The sequence below is a fragment of the Corvus kubaryi genome, unplaced genomic scaffold (assembly GCF_017639235.1).
Source record: "Corvus kubaryi isolate FWS band 111438036 unplaced genomic scaffold, C.kubaryi_AGA036_p1.0 65242, whole genome shotgun sequence".
Taxonomy (NCBI): domain Eukaryota; kingdom Metazoa; phylum Chordata; class Aves; order Passeriformes; family Corvidae; genus Corvus; species Corvus kubaryi.
In genome coordinates, this window is record NW_024581861.1 from 22,852 (window position 1) to 38,644 (window position 15,793).

Sequence of the window (15,793 nt, forward strand, 5' to 3'; positions counted from 1 at the left end):
ATAAAGCGAGACTTTTTTAAGTTTAAAAAAATCCTATCTGGATCAAAGTGTCAACCACATGTGAGCCAAAGTTACAAATGGTTTTTCTTGTGCCCTCTCCTTCCTCCCAAGAAACAGCATTTATCAGCAAGTAAATGATTGTCCAGAAAGAACCCAAGGACTGTTTGAGAGGGAAGTCAGTGTCCTTGTGGAGCAGGCAGAGAGGGCAAATGTCTCTGTAAGCAGCACAAACATGGGACAGCACAAGAAGCAGAGGTGTGAGCAACTCTGGCTGTCACACTGGGAAACACCATCACCTGGGCTCAGCCAACACCTCTGCTGGCTTTCCCAAGAGCTGGACAGGCTTCTAGAACAAATACACTGTAGTGGGCAGGAAAGGAGAAAGGGTTTGAGTAGCCAGCAGCAGTTCCTGTGTTGGAAGCTGTCAGACTTTGCTGGGAAACTCCCCTTTGCCCTGGGTTTGTTTCTGGTCCCAGGTGGACTGTGATAAGGCAGGTTTTGGTCACACTCTGCTAAGTGTCCTCAGCGGGCTGCTGGGACAGATGCCAGTGGCTGGACAATGGCAGTGACATGGTGTGGTTGGCTCTTCTTCAGGGCTCAGACAGCAGTGATATACTGGCAAGCAGCACAAGATGTCAACCCTCAGCCAGGAGAAGGGACCCACGGCTCCCCAGGGAGCCCACATCCCCAAGGCTGCAGGCTGCCCTCCGCACTTTCACCCAGGGAGAGTGGTTGTCCTTCTCCTGCTCTTGGTGGCAGGTTACTCCTGCCCACCCGAGTGGATCAGCTCCTTGTGTTCCAGCCCATTAAACCCACTTGTGTTCACAGTCACCAGCAGAGCCAAATGGGCAGTTTAGTGCCCGCTTGTCTTTGTTGCTTTATAAATATGACTGGCTGCTGGTGACACTGGTTTGGGCTGGGGCATTCAAGCTCTGGAGGCGAGGGTGGAGCGGGCAGCTGGGTGGCTCTGCTCATTGGGGATTCCTCTGCCCTTACCCAGTGTGATCACACCTTAACCACCAACACCATGGGGCAAGATGTGCTTCAAGCCCTGCAGGGAGGAGATGATCCTGGCCAGGGCAGCTGATGACGACCCAGGGTCTTTGTCCTCCACAAGTGTCAGCCCCTGTCCGGGTGCTCTGACCCTACACTTTTTCACAGAACCATCAGGGTTGAAGAGACCTTTACAATCAAGTCCAACCATCACTGTAACTCCTAAACCACATCACCCAGCGTCAGATCCAGATGCCTCTTGAACACCTCCGGGGATGCTCTCTCCACCACTTCCCTGAGCAACCTGTTTCAATGCCTGACCACCCGAACACTACATTTTTTTTTTCTAATATGTAATCTGAATTTGAATTTCATCCATTCAGGCCCTGGGCTGTCTTTGCTGCCCTCCAGGGAGGCTCGGGGAGGAGGATGCCGTACCGGCAGGACCCTCCAGGCAGGCTCTGTGTGCCGCTGTCCCTGTCCCTCCTGCCCGCGGGCGGTAGCGGGGATGGGGAGGTGCCGTTGTGCGGACGGACGCAGACCTCTAGCGGCACTAGAGGAGCCTGCCCGGGTGCAGGGTGGGCAGGATGGGGCCGGGGCTCAGCCCCGGGGTCGCGGCCGGTGCCCGGCGAGCGCGGCCACGGCCGCTCGCTCCGCGGGTTTCCCCGCCCGCCCCGGTGACGTCATACCCTCGCACACGGTGACGTCACCGCTACGCGCGCCCCGCCGGCTTTAAATTTTAAACCGGTGGCGGCGGCCAATCGGCTCGGTCCGCGCGCTGGCCCCGCCCCCCCGCTCCGTCTTCGGCCCCCGCCAATGGGATTGGCTGCGCTCGCCGCGCGGCCGGCCAATCAGCGGCGAGCACCCGTCTCGCCGCCGCGCGGCTCCGCCCTCCAGCTCTCCGCTGTCCGCCAATGGGAGAGGGAGGCGCGGGAAGTGGGCGTGGCTCGTGCTCGGCGGCAGCCAATGGGGGCGCGCGCGGGGCGAGGGCGCGAGCGGCCGTACCGGGCGGGCGATGGCGGCGGCGGCGTGAGGAGGCTGCGCCATGTCGTGCTCGCACAGCGCCGTGTTCCTGCTGGACACCGCCGGCCCCGCGCGCCGCGAGCGGCTCCAGCGCGGCGCCCTCCGCCTTCTCGCCCTCCTGGGCTGCCGCTTCGGCCTCTCCCGCCTCCGCTGGGCCTTCCGCTTCTTCGACTCGCTCGGCGGCCGCGGCGGCGCCTCGCGGGGCGGCGGGTTCCGCCCGCCGGGGCCCCGCGCCTGGGAGCGGTTCGAGGAGGAGCTGGCGGAGCGGCTCGGGGCGCGGGCCCCCGCCGCCTTGCCCGGCCCCGCGCCGCGCGCTGCCCTCACGCACAGCGGGCTCAAGGAGACGCTGCTCGACTTCCAGTGGGACCGCCCGGAGATCGCGTCCCCCGCCAAGCCGCCCCGCAGGAGCCGCAGGACGGGGCTGGCTGCCCGAGAGCCCCCGGAGGCGCCGCCCGAGGGCTTCGTGAACGCCGTGTTCCTTTTCTCCCCCTGCCCGCACTCGCGGAGGGAGCTCCGGCAGTTCGTGTCCGGGAACGATGCCCCCTCCTCCCCTGGAGAGCCGCCCACGGCGCAGGAGCTGGCGGAGAAACTCCTGCCCAAGAGTGTCCAGGAGTTGCTTACGGAGCAGAAAATCACCCTGTTCTGGGTGGACACTGCCGACTGGGCTCAGGTAACGAGGTTACACCGCATAGCTTTCAGCTGGGAGCACTAGCGGGACATCTGCCACGCTACTTTCTGGCATAAGTAATCTTTGGGTGGTAGGGAAGCGCGCCAAGGTTCACTTACTGCCGCACAATCTTCAGCAAGGGACTGAAATCTGGAACGGAATTATCCACCTGGAGGCTGAGATACATCTGCAGTGGAGTAGCTGTGCAGTGTTTATTGATGAGATGTCTTGTGCTTTGAGTTAGGGGGGTGTTACAGTTGTTCAGAATTGCGGATAAGCAGCCTGATAGTTCAGGTGTGTAGACACCAGATTTAAAAAAAAAAAAGAGCTTGAAAATATTGCTAGCTTTTAGATCACTGGGAATAGTATAAGCTTTGCTAGGTTCCTGTGAAGGCTGATAAAGTCCATAAAAACTCCCAGGAAGCACCGTGTTTAGATGCTTTGGATAGGTTTCCTATACCAGCTTTTCTGAAAACGTGCAGTCTTTATTTGTTTACATGGAAGTTCTCTCACTGCCAACCTTAACTTGAGACCTCTCTTACTTTTATTTCAGCTGATCGAATGCCCGGATCATGGGGGCTACTGGACAATGTTTGAAGTGATTTGTCAGATGGGAGGCACCATTTTGCCAGCTGAAACCTTGGTGCACTGTTTGAGTCACCCTAGGGCAGATGTTGCTGCTGGCTTCCTTGGGGACTCCAGGTTCCCAGTGCCACAGGCTGTGCCTTGGACCACGCTTCTGCCGCTGGATGCGACTTTGAACTGCTTGTTCTCGAGGCCATCCGTGTATCGATCAGTGTTTCCCCAGCAAGAAGGAACGTTGTTTCTCAGCATGCCTGGTAATAAAAAAAAAAAGAAAGAAAAATATAGATATATATGATAGTAACTGATCTCTCATGCAGGGTCCTTGATGAGCTTCCCTTTGAATAATATGTGTAGAAGTAACTTCGGATATTTAAAAGCCTAGGTGGTTTTTTTTGTTAAAGTTCTGCTTGTGCTCTATTTCTGATTTAGCCTCTTCAGTTTTCCATGCTCCTAGAAGTTTGGATGAAGAGCTCTTTGCTGGTCCCACCTTATAGAGGTGTACTCCCTTTTCTCATACGATTATTCAGTTTATCTAAAAAAACCCCACAGATTAAAAGCCCCTTCAAAATAAAACAGATCAGCTTTAAAGCAGCATGCAGTATGGGTGGGGTCTTTCTTTAGTGGTCCTTCCATGCACTCAGCTCCTTGAGAGCTTGGGAAGGAGGTCAGTTCTGTAACACACTTACTGCAGAATATATTCCTTATTTAATCTTGGACCTAACTTTTTTACATTGAACTTGTCTCTTCACCTAGATGGAAAAACCTTTTTTACTTGCTTTCAGACTTTTGTTTTTATCCTATCCTTGCACAGGAGGGAAGAAGCAGGAAAGCTGTGCCGTGATCTTGGAACCTCTTGCCATGAGCCAAAGACACCTGCAGTCTCCAGTCAGCATCTTCCTGAAGGGAAGCTTGACAGGTTGGAGCTTGGCACAGGCTGGCCACTTCTTCACAGAGAGCTGGATACTGCAGAGCTCACAGGCTGAGCAGGGAGAATGTAACACATCTCTGTTTCATCAGCTGTTGAGGAGTCTAGTGGCTGAAGGACTGCACATGGTAAATCTTCCTCTTTGCCTTAAGCTAATATCTGCTCTGAAATGAGCTGTGACAAAAAGGGTGGCAGTATCATGTTGGGAAGACAATAATAGTAATAAAAGCTGCACTGCAAATTGTTCATTTGAAGCTAAATTCAGAACATTTTCATTGAGATCATGTGACTCTACAACCTGCTTGTAAAGTATCTGTGCTCCTTAGGGCTCTGTATTTCCAGATAATGTAAACTCTTCGCTTTTCCCCTTTTTTTTTTTTCTTTTAAAATGCAGGTTGCTGAGGTATCTCTGTCTAAAACTTGGTGCCCCTGCACTGCTGTTCTGTCACCACTTTCTGAGGATACTGCAGTTCTGACTGTGCTTGGTCCTGAGAAGACTGCTGAAGTTCAGGGATGCAGCCTTGAAAGAGCTGTAGTGGAAGACTCTTCCCAAGACTGTGCTACTCACCTGCCAGAGATTGTGAATAGTGTGTTGAGTAAAATTGACATGTCAGTGGAAAATTCTCTGGCCAGTCTGGGTAGGTGTCAGGAAATGTAAAACTTGCCATCTTTTGATCATCTCCAGATCTGCAGTGGAAAAAATCTAAGGTTAATGATTTTGTCCTTGAGGAGTCTCATTTTTGGGACTTGTTCATTGTGTCATCTGTAGCTGAGGCCTTGTGATGTGACACAGAAAGAAATCTGCAGGGGTGTAGCTTTCTGGCAGAGTGTTAGTTTCCATTAGCTTGCAGCTAAAGCACAGCTACATGTGCCTGGGGCCATGTTTTCAGAAGGAGGCTTCCTAAAATGTGTCACATGGGCTATCCCTGGCCAGGAAAGCCTTTGGGTGGGACGGCAGCAAGAAGGCTGCTTTTACTCGTGTGTTTTGTGTTTGAGTGAATCTTTCATCTTCTGATGTATTAGCAATGAAAATGCCTTTCCAGGATCAAAGGTTTGGGAACCTCTGCTTTAGAGCCTCTCTGAAGCCTGGGACCTTCTGCCACTTCGTTCAGCTTTTCTAATTTTTATGTATGTGTGTGTCTGCTTACAGGAGAAGAAACTCCAGTGCCAGAGTGGGTCCAGCGGGAACTGTCCCACACAGGGGCCTGGCATCCTTCAGTGCTGGAAGCATGGTATCCTGCATCAAATGCTTGTGGAGCAAGCTCGGATCTGATGGAGTCATTCAGGTATTTTTCTGAATGTCTCTGAGTAGTAATCAAGGATTTCTGCTTCCAGTTAAAGGAGTATGGCTGTAGCATTGCTTAGAGTTCTATAATTAAGTGCCTCTTAATTAGTAGTGCTTTTATTTCTGTACTCAGTTTACTGTTGGCTTAAATCTTGGTGTATAGACAAAAGAAAATGGGAACAGGTTGTTTGGGTATCAGTTTGTGTGGATCAAAATCTTGGTAGTTTCAAGAGTTATACAGGTCACTTAAAATGACCTTAAGCTACTTGGGAAATTACAGACTTGAGCTTTTATGGCATGGTAGGATCCAGTGCAAGATACTGAAGATGTGGTTGTGTTCTCACAGTTGGTATTTATTTGGAATGAATGAGCTTGCTTTCTTCAAAGAGCTTGCTGAATGAAACAAGAGAGTCTAATGCAGGGTAGTTTAGAAAGCACAAAGCTGCTGATTTAGTTTTGTGGTACAGGTCAGTGCCATATCCATTGTACATTAATGTAATGCTTGTTTCCAGCTTGCCATGACCCTTCTAAGAGGGTGGTTTGGGTTTTTCGCATCTCCTAAGTGTGTTGGGGAACAGGTGCTGGAAGAGTTACTAGTGTGTGCTACTTGCATTGTATTGCTGCAGAGTGGAACCTAGAAAAACCTTGTTTCTGTTCACAGGGAAGAAGGGATACACCTCCTATTCCCACCTTTTTTTGATAACTGTAGTGTTCTTTCATATAGGCTCCTGCAGGCTCCTTGTGCTAACAGGAAGGATGATGCAGACCAGTCTGATGTGGAGCTCTCAGAAAGTCTATCTGAGCTGTACCAGAGAAAATTCAGTGAAACTTCTGCTGCAGCTGGACCAGGAAATAACAAAAAAAGACGTATGTATACTTTGGGATTATATGTGCATGTTGTCAAAAAAAGATAATGCATGAACTGCAGAGATATGTACTCTTAAGTAGTAGCATGCTTTGGATTATTTTATTTAGGGACAGTCTCATTTATCTACTAAGTATTAGGTTTGTCCTATAGTAGAACTTGAATTACTGTAATTCAAGGCTGTGCAGTGACTGACAAAGCTGTTAAAAGCAGCATGCAGAGCTCTGCAGTTTAATTAGCTGTTGAAACAGGGACTGCTACAACTACTAGTAAATATTGCAACCTCTCAATTTTGTTCTAATTAGAGAAATAGAACACTTTCTTCTAGAAGAGTTTAATCATTGCATTTCTCTACATTAACCATAGTTGACTTTACCCTAGCCTCATGTATCTGCAAGTCCTACTCTGTCAGCTGTTTCTATTTCTGTGACATAAGATTGCCTCCTATATATATAAATTTTATTAAATCTACCTAAGTTCTTATGCAGAGCAATGTGCACCTGCTTTTTATTTGGAGAAGCAGCTGCCTACTGTGCTGCCTGTATGCTCATTTCATGAAGAAATGTGAACCTTTGGGGCCACACTTTCCTCTAGGAGGTTACTAATTTCACTTCACAGTTACAGAGTTTAGTGTTGTGCTCTACCTTGGATGGAGTTCCTGTCCCAGCATGCCTGATGGTAGAACACTTTTTTGTGGCATTGCAGGTGGAGTTCCCCGAACTCCAGTCAGGCAGAAGATGAAGACCATGTCCAGATCCCTGCAGATGCTCAATGTAGCAAGACTGAATGTAAAAGCTCAGAAGTTTCAACCTGATGCTGTGCCACCAGCAGTGAACGAGAAGGTTCCACAGAAGCTTTCAGCAAAAAGATTGGATGAAAAGGTGGAAGGAAAGGAAAAGGCACTTAAAATATCAATTGGTGTGTGTTAAGTCCTGTTATCTTTCTGTCTTGATACATCCCATATGAACTCTTGATATCCTGATACAGGAGTCCATGCAGGATTTTTATGGAAGGGAGAGCAGAGAATAATGGAGTATTCAGTGCCAAGGAGCAGATCAGTGTTTGGGTTTCTGTATCTTCAGCATGGCAAACAGTAGACATTTTTTTCCCATCTTTACCCCATTTTGTTTCTGTCTCTTTACAAACTAGTGTTACAGCTGCTTCTGGGGTTAGTTTCTTGCCTTATATCCATCTGAAAAAAGCAATAAGGATTTACTTCTTTATTTTTTTAACCAAAAAAAATAGAGGGAAGCACCCATCAACATGTAACTGGAAATGTAGTCCTGTTTACTAATTAGGTGGAAATAAAGGGCATTTCTTGACTGCTACAGTAGCCTAAAAGTTTGCTGACCTTAAGCAAACTTTGTTGATTATAGAATTGATTTAGCTTGTAGTATGTCAAGGGCCTGGACCTGGGACTGCTTCTGTTAGTGTTCTGTGGTCTGGATGTGTCCTTGCTGGAGAAAATATTTATTACTTCCTCTGTTCCCCACTTCAGCTGGGGTGAGTATTTTATCGGTGAGGTGTGGGGAACAGGCATTTTGTTAATGTAGACCATTTCCTTGCAGACTTCCAAACAGAGGAGGAGCTGCAGTCCCACCTGACTGCGAGCTACCAGAAGGCTGTTGCTGAGGGAATTCCCTCACCTGCACGTGCCCAGAATATGATCATGGCCATTAAAAGGTTCTTGAAAATACAAGATGCCAAAGAGAAAGAGGTAGGTAAGAGCGTGTGAGCGAGGTTGTTACTGATCTGGAAGTCAGAATTTTTACTGTTTTGGGCTACCTTTCCTTCATGTTCTCTGAAGTTTTATGTGCAGTTGCACCCTGATCACTGACTGCTTCTATCTGTGAGGACTCAATAGTGAAAAACTGTGGATGGTTGTAAAGAACGTAGGAAAATCAGTTCAGTTATCAGTTTACAACTTTGCTAAACGTTGCAAGACGTCTTTTCTTTATATTGGCCTCCTTAAAAATTCTAATTTCAAAGACAGTATTTTTAAAAATACATTCTTGCAAACTGTATTGTAAAGAAGGTGCATCTTTTGTTTTTCCATTACGTGGCAAATCTAGGCCTGGCTTTGCCAGCAAAGAGAAATCGTTCAAGGTATTTCTTAAAATCTTTAGCACTATTTACAGGCTTACAACAATCTGAAACCAAAACTGGTAAACCTGTGATTAATTGAACAAAAATACCGTGAGAGACAAATCCAGAGTGAAGAAGGCCTGAAGCTGTGAGCAAGAAACCTCTGTGATTTCAAGCTCTAAGCTGTTCTGTCTCATCATAACTGTGCTACTGAAAAGTAATTCCTTTCCTTGAAAGAAAAGGAAAAAACTGAACTACATCCAAAAGAATGTATTGGGTTGGGGGGATAACTGGGGGACAAGGGAGGAACCTGCCCTTCAGACAGGGAACAGAGTTGAAGTTCTTGCTGTCATTATGTGTCTGCAGGTGGCCTGTGTGGAAAGAGTCAGAAACCATCTCCTGAAGACCAGCAAAATGCTCAGACAACAGCAGGGCTCACAGAAGGAGACCAAAGTCAGAGAGTATGAGACACTGTATTTACTTCAGCTTCTGAGATACTGTGGAGTTGGTTAGCAGTTTTTAATGGTGGCTTTTTTGTACAACTGGAAAAGTATTTCCATGGGGCACATGTTTCAAGGAGAATCTCTGGTTGCAGTAAAACCGTTTCATTAAATGCAGATATACCCATGCTGTGTGATAAGCACTGCAGCCTGTATCTGGAATGAGACATCTCCCTTGCCACCAAAATGAAATGCTAACTAAATTTTGCTGTCAAAAGGAACCACTTCCCTTCCCATTGCTTTTTTTGAGCACACCTTTTGCAGTAAATATGCTGTTTCCATTAGAAAAAGAGGTGGTGGATAATTACTTGTTTTCTTAGGTGCCGACTTCAGGTATTTCTGCGCCTTGAGTTGTGCCTTCAGTGCCCTTCGCTGCAAAGCAACGCTGAGGAAATGGAGCAGCTGTTAGAAGAGGCAAGTAAAGTATAAACCAGGTTGTGTTTCTGCATGGCACTGGAAATGCAGACCTGGAAACTGCTTTTCCTTTGATTTTACACTAACACTTTATATTCTTTGCTAAAATATCTGGTGCTGCAGCTGTCACACCTTAATCCATTTTCCCACCTGACTTTCTCTTCCAGATGACAGATATGCTGCGCATTTTATGTCTGACTGAAGACCCAGCCTATCTTACAAAGTTTCTAGAGGAAATATTAGAATTGTAAGTTCTTTAGCATGACTTACGTGTTGCTGGGGACTGTGGTTTGGGTTGGATGTTGTCTGTGAGTAGACAGCAATCAATAGCTTTGATTACTGCATCTTTGTAATACCCAGAAATTTACATGTGTTCTGTTTCTTATCTCTTGATTAAAGAAAAAGTAGCTGATAAGCAAGTAAACTAATTAAAAAACCCAGTTGATATTCAATTTGTTGTTTGTTTTTAAATTGACATGTAAGAACAAGGATTTAGCTCAAACCTTGGGATTGAAATACCAACAGTTTTGAGGAGGGGTGTATTTGATGTGGGTTCTCTCTGATGCTCCAGGTATATGAATTCTATACCGAAGACCCTTGGAGATATTTATTATGGTCTGGGTACACAAATACCTCCGAAGCTGGCATCTGTTCTGCCTTCAGACTTCTTCAGTGATGACTCCATGACTCTGGATAGCAAATCTCCAGGCCTTCCACCCTCTTTATCATCTGTCTTAACTCCCAGCGCTGTTTGCAGTGAGAGTGATCAGCTGGAGGAGCTGCGCACCAGATCTGCCAAAAAGAGAAGGTAATAATTCCGAACAGGAGGCAGCTTTTTGTTGGCTATAAAAATACAGTCTCGGTTCTGTATTTGATTCTTATGCAAAAGTAGAGTTCAGGAGCATTGTCCAGGAGAGGAAAAGCAAGTTATGCTGTGCAGTAGCTGACCTATATTGTTAAAAGTGATTTACTGGAGATCTCTGTGTTGGGGATTCTGTGTTCATATTAGCAAATTGTGAATGAGTTCCAATACCAACCTTAGATAGGAATAGCTTTTTATATTGCAAGTCATATCTTAGTACAGTAAGTGAGTTATCAATGCAGTTTGCAATTTCAGTTTAGGTAAACACTTCCTATGTCTCGAGTCAAACCTGAGTTTAATTGTCAGTAGGTTGATAACTGTGCTTCTGATCTTATTTTAACTTTTGTTTGTCTTCTAAAGGAATAATGTGTTAGCCAGACACAGGAGCATGACAGAAGCACCACAGAACTTGCGTCAAATTGAGATTCCCAAGGTAGCCAAGAATCCCATCAGAAAGGTAAAACTCTTCCGGAAGGACTGTGTATGAGTTGCGATGCTTGACTGCAAAAACTCTTGCTCTGTATTCCCTTAGTAAGTGTGCCCTGTAGCAGCTGTACAGAGATCAAATTGTTTCAAAGGAGAAACTGAAATAATGTGTGGTTCAGAGCTTACAGTTAATATTCATACTTAAACATAACATTGCACTGCTGCTGAGGCTGATTTCTCATTTGTTTCAGGAGAACTTGCGTTCTTACCTTGCCACTGAGAAGTCCCAGCAGGTACCTTTGTTGCAGAAAGAGGCAGTGCAAGGTATATTGACTTCTGGCTTGTTCATGGAAAGGTGCATCTTCAGCACATGTTGTCCCTGTAAATTTTACTGAGCCATGATGAAATTATGCTGAGGCATGCTGGAAATGTGAAGGAAGTTTTGCTGAGTTGTGCAAAAACTTTGAGGGGGAAAAAAATACGCGATATTCTGTGTACTCATATGCAGAAAACTTAAATTCTGTGTCCTCAAAAGAAAACCTTGACTCTTGAAATTATTTCCGTCTTCGCTGTCCTGGAAAGAAAATGGGGACAAGAATGAACTATATCTGAAAATAGGATATATCCCCACAAATACTTAATAAAAATAAATCTCACGTGTTTTCTCTGAACCAAGATGTGCTTTGGTTGAGATTTTGTAGTACACCTAATGTTCCACATGGGACACACTGACTGTCTGCTTTTTCTGCTATGGCATCTGCTTGTAGTTTATTGCTGGAATAATGCAAATAATAGAAATTCAGGAGAGAAGGCTGGAATGGATTTAGAGGAGGACATGTTCCAGTAGCAGAAAAAACAACTTTTCAAAGCTTTGTAGCCTCTAAAAAGTTGTCTTTCCATGCTGGTAAATTGTTCCTATCCCTAGTGGCCTGGCAAAATTAACTTTGTATGATTTTCCTTTCTTTCTTTTTTTTTTTTCTTCTGCTTTTCCTTGTAATCTGATCTTTTCTTGCTTTTCTTGCCTCACAGAGGTTACAAAGGTAAGGAGGAATCTCTTCAATGAAGAGATACCTCCACCATCAAAAAGGTCACTGAAAAAGATGCTTAGAAGCCAGTCAGTATCTGCTGTGGAAGGCCTAAAATACAAATGCACCAGTGAGGGCAACAAAGGTAGGCTATGACTTGCACATGTAAGATTGTTGTGGAAGAGCTTTTGCTAAAATTCCTATTTTTGCATTCTTAGTTCTATGAAACAATTAGGATCTGTTTTTAATAAAGGAGGGGGTCATCGCTGTGGTGCTTGGGGATTGAATAATGATGGTATTGAAGCTGAAACCTGTTTTTTACTGAACTCTTTACATATAAAGAAAATTAAAATGCTTGGTTGAAAAAGGACCTGTGAAATAAAGATGAAGAATGAAAGTTATCTCAGTAGGTTAACTGTGTCTGACATGGTACTATTAATAATATTGAGGGAGTGGGAAGGAGGCGTAGACACTGGACTGAAATAATGATAGCTTGTGAGTGCTGGGAGACAGCACAATGGTTCTATATTGACTGTCATTCTTAAGCTGAAGCCTGTATGAAACTGTATTTATTTATTTATTTGTTTGTTCCAAGTGCTTATTAATTGTGGGATGTTACACATCTTGCATGATTTTTAGATCATCGCAAGTTACTGACCAGGAGAGTTGCAGAAACACCACTACATAAGCAGGTGTCCAGGAGACTCCTACACAAGCAGATCAAAGGCCGGTGAGTTCCTTCTGAATTTTTCAGTAAGTATTGGGTGTCTAATTAATGGATGTCTAATTAGTGGCTATGAGCAGAATTATCAGGTATTGTTGTGGTCGAAGATCATCTTCACTTAAGGCAGCAAGGGAACCAGTGGAGGCTAAATGCCACTGGGGGAAATACTGCTTGCTTCATCATGTAAGTCAGGCTGCTTTAATTCCTGCAGCTAATGTCTGTCTGGGTTGAGTTGCTGATTCCAGGGCTTCTTCAGAAAAGGTTCCTGCTGTATCTTGTGGGCTCCAGGCTGAATTGTAGCATTTTCTTTCATGTAGAACTGTTACCTGTACAGCTAGGGAGCTACCCATACTCAATTACATGTTAATAGGAGGTGAAGTGCTCACTAACTGCTCACTTAGAGTAGCCCACAAAGCAATATATTGGTGTAGAATAGAGTACTGCTTTTCAGTCTCTGTGCAAGTTGTGTTCCTGTAAATGTGCTTAGTATGCTAAGCCCAAAATGTCTGTTGTTTCTCAAGGTCTTCTGATCCAGGTTGTGACACTGGTGTTGTAGAAGAATCTCCAGAGAAGGCCATATATGGTAAGCACTGATTTTTCATTAAAGGTGGTTTGGCTGTGTCATAGCTCGTAAGACGAGTGTGCTTTGATTTAGTTAATTTATGAGAAGTCAGCCCAAAAGTGTTGTACTGTTCTGTTGGTGGAGCACAGCTGCCTCTGAAAGAACCACTTGCTGCTCATTGCTTTAACAGCTCTGTACAGTAGAGGTTAAGAAAGAGAGGTAGATAGTAAGTCTGTTAAATGAAAAAACATGAAGGACTTGAAGGGTGAACAAGATTCCGAGCTGCTATAATTACTGTCAAACCAGCACATGCTTATTTTTAATGTAACTTCACCATGTTGTGCTGTGACCCTGCTCTGATTTCTGCTGTAACAGACAGCCACTTGGCTCTGGGGAGCGTCTCTTATGTTGGCTACTGCTGTTCCTTATCCCCAGAAGGGAAGAAAAAGCCAGCATGTCTGGGCAAGGAGGAAAATGAAATTGGTAGCAGAAAGAGACAAGAGTATTAACCCATCTTTTAACCTGGATGTAACTTGCATTGAACATGGCTTTTCTAGCATTCCTTTCCATTTAATTGCTAAAGAGGAATGAGTGTAAACATGACTTAGAGGAGGGGGCATCATAATTTAGAAGAAGATTGGTATGCATAAATATTCCAAATTCTCAAGAAAGCTGAACCTTTTCTTCACCTGCTTGCCTTGCTGGGTGAGATAGGTATCTGTAGAGAAGTTTATTCTGAGAGTATGTTCCTTGCAGTTGGGAACTGTTCCTGATGATGTACCCATTGTTGAGGGAGAAAGAAGGCTCAATCTCCAATGTCCTTGCCTTTGCAGAAGCAGGTTTGAGAAGAAGTCCACGCATCAAACAGCTGTCTTTGAATAGGACCTGCTCTGGTGCTTTCTATTCCACTACACAGCCCAGCTCAAAAAATTCAGAGCACCTCTGCCAGAGACAAGAAAAGGAGAGCTGTAAACTGCAGGATGTAGAAGGTACTGAGTGGGATTTGAGCAGACTGATACTGCTGATCTGAAAAGCTGGCATGGATAGCTCTGAGTTTGATTTGATTTGGCTCTACAAGAGACTGTAAGAAGCTAAGAGCTGTCATGTAATATCTTCTGTAGACAGAAATTCATCCTCAGTAATTATTTTTTTTAATTGGTAATCTGAATTTTGAGGATGGTAAGGCAGCTATTTTGAATTCACTGCCAACTTAACAAACCAGTCAGGCTCATCTAACAGAATACCACTGATTGTCAGTCTGCATTCCTTACATGCAGTGAAATCCTTGTAAAATATGGGACAGAAATCCTATAGCTTACTTTCAGTCTACTCTGTGGCAGCATAAAGCAATGACGGATGGGATCTTCTTTGCGGGCTTTCTCAGTAGGATTATCAGCTAAAAATGGTGACACTTAGTTCTTTATATTCTACTTATTAGAATCCTTAGTCATGAACCAGAACTATCTAAAGCTACAAGCTATAAATAGAATAAGAGGCTGAGGTATTTTGTACCTTTTTTTACCATTGGAGCACTCTTTCTACAGATGGATATTAATTTCATAATGGGAAATAACAATAATTCTGATGAAGCTTTAACACTTGGCTAGAAAAGCACATGCCAGGGATATGAGCTTTTTACACTACTTTTCCACACATCTGATGTGATTCAGACAACTGTGGCACGTTACTTTGTATTAGTTAAATTGTACTGTTCCATATTATAGGCCTTAACCAGCATTCAGAGAGCCCCCCTGTCCAGACTCCCAAGAGGTTTTTCTTTGGTGCAGTCATTGACATGTGTAGTCCTGCAGTGAAGCATTCACCTGGAAGGAGGAGAACAAGAAAAGATTCCTTACACTTAGAGGAGGTCACCTCATGTCAGGTAGAAACAGTTACCTCTTTCTTCCCATCCTTGTTTTCTATTAATGTTTAGTCAGACCTATGCATCTTAAATGTAGTGTTCTTTAAGTCTAATCCAATGGGTTTTTTGTTTTTCAAATCTTGGGAAGTAAATATGAAAATGAGTAGATGATTAAATTAAATTCTTTAATTTAATTTTCCCCTGCAGACTCCTAGGAAGACACCTCATAAATTTGCCCAGAAGCCACTGAATTCTGCCAGTAAGCTCCCAAGGAGATCGCCTCGCATTGCCCACAGGACGCCACAGAAGCTGGAGAAGACAGCTGGCAGAAGTCCAGCAGCTAAGCAGACTGTAGCTAAATGTTTGGGAAAGTACTTTTCTCATCCTTCACAAAGGGTCAAGTCTCCATCTGTGCTAAGTGAGAGCAAGAGGGTTCACTTACTGCAAGTAACTGCTGAGGCCTGTTGTGCAGCACAAACACTTTCCCCTCCTTGCAAACAGTCTGGCTTGCAAACACCAAAACGTGAAGGGTTTGCAGTGCTTAAAGCCTCAAAATTACCTCCAACAGATTCAAACCCAACTGCTTCTTCTTCCCCCTCTGCCATCCAAGAAAGGTGTTTTACAGAACTTCAGACTCCAAGACGTTCCTTGAGATACCTCTTAAAATTAGCATCTCCAGGTAGTGCTCGAAGGCAAATCCTCACAAACGAAATTCAGGTGCAGTTAGATCCGTTACCTCGAACACCTAAAAGGACTCCCAGGAAACTTGAAGATCCAGGTTCAGAGTTATGTACCATCCCACTGAGTACAGAAATATCTCAGCTTTCTGTGAGGCCAGAGCCTTTCTGCAGTTTTCCACTCCGTGAAAGTTCCACAATCACTGAGACAATCTGCTCTCCTTCCCACACACAGGCTGGGGAGTCTGGTGCATCTAAACCATTTTTTCAAAAGACTCCAGGCACTTCACTGAGGTCCCTGCTTCACACATCCA

General features: G+C 45.0%; 1 protein-coding gene across 1 annotated transcript; it reads left to right on the plus strand.

Annotated features, from left to right (window-relative positions):
- Positions 1-1,990: 1,990 nt before the first annotated feature.
- On the plus strand, positions 1,991-15,789 carry LOC121673139 (treslin-like; the record flags this gene model as incomplete). The annotated part of the gene is made up of 20 exons (XM_042046206.1): positions 1,991-2,686; positions 3,237-3,522; positions 4,080-4,321; positions 4,588-4,831; positions 5,344-5,479; positions 6,203-6,345; positions 7,049-7,261; positions 7,912-8,060; positions 8,795-8,889; positions 9,249-9,342; positions 9,510-9,589; positions 9,914-10,150; positions 10,565-10,661; positions 10,882-10,954; positions 11,660-11,800; positions 12,295-12,385; positions 12,901-12,962; positions 13,775-13,930; positions 14,666-14,823; positions 15,010-15,789. Coding segments are annotated over exons 1-20 (4,125 nt in total), but the record flags the coding sequence as incomplete, so codon positions are not given.
- Positions 15,790-15,793: the final 4 nt, after the last annotated feature.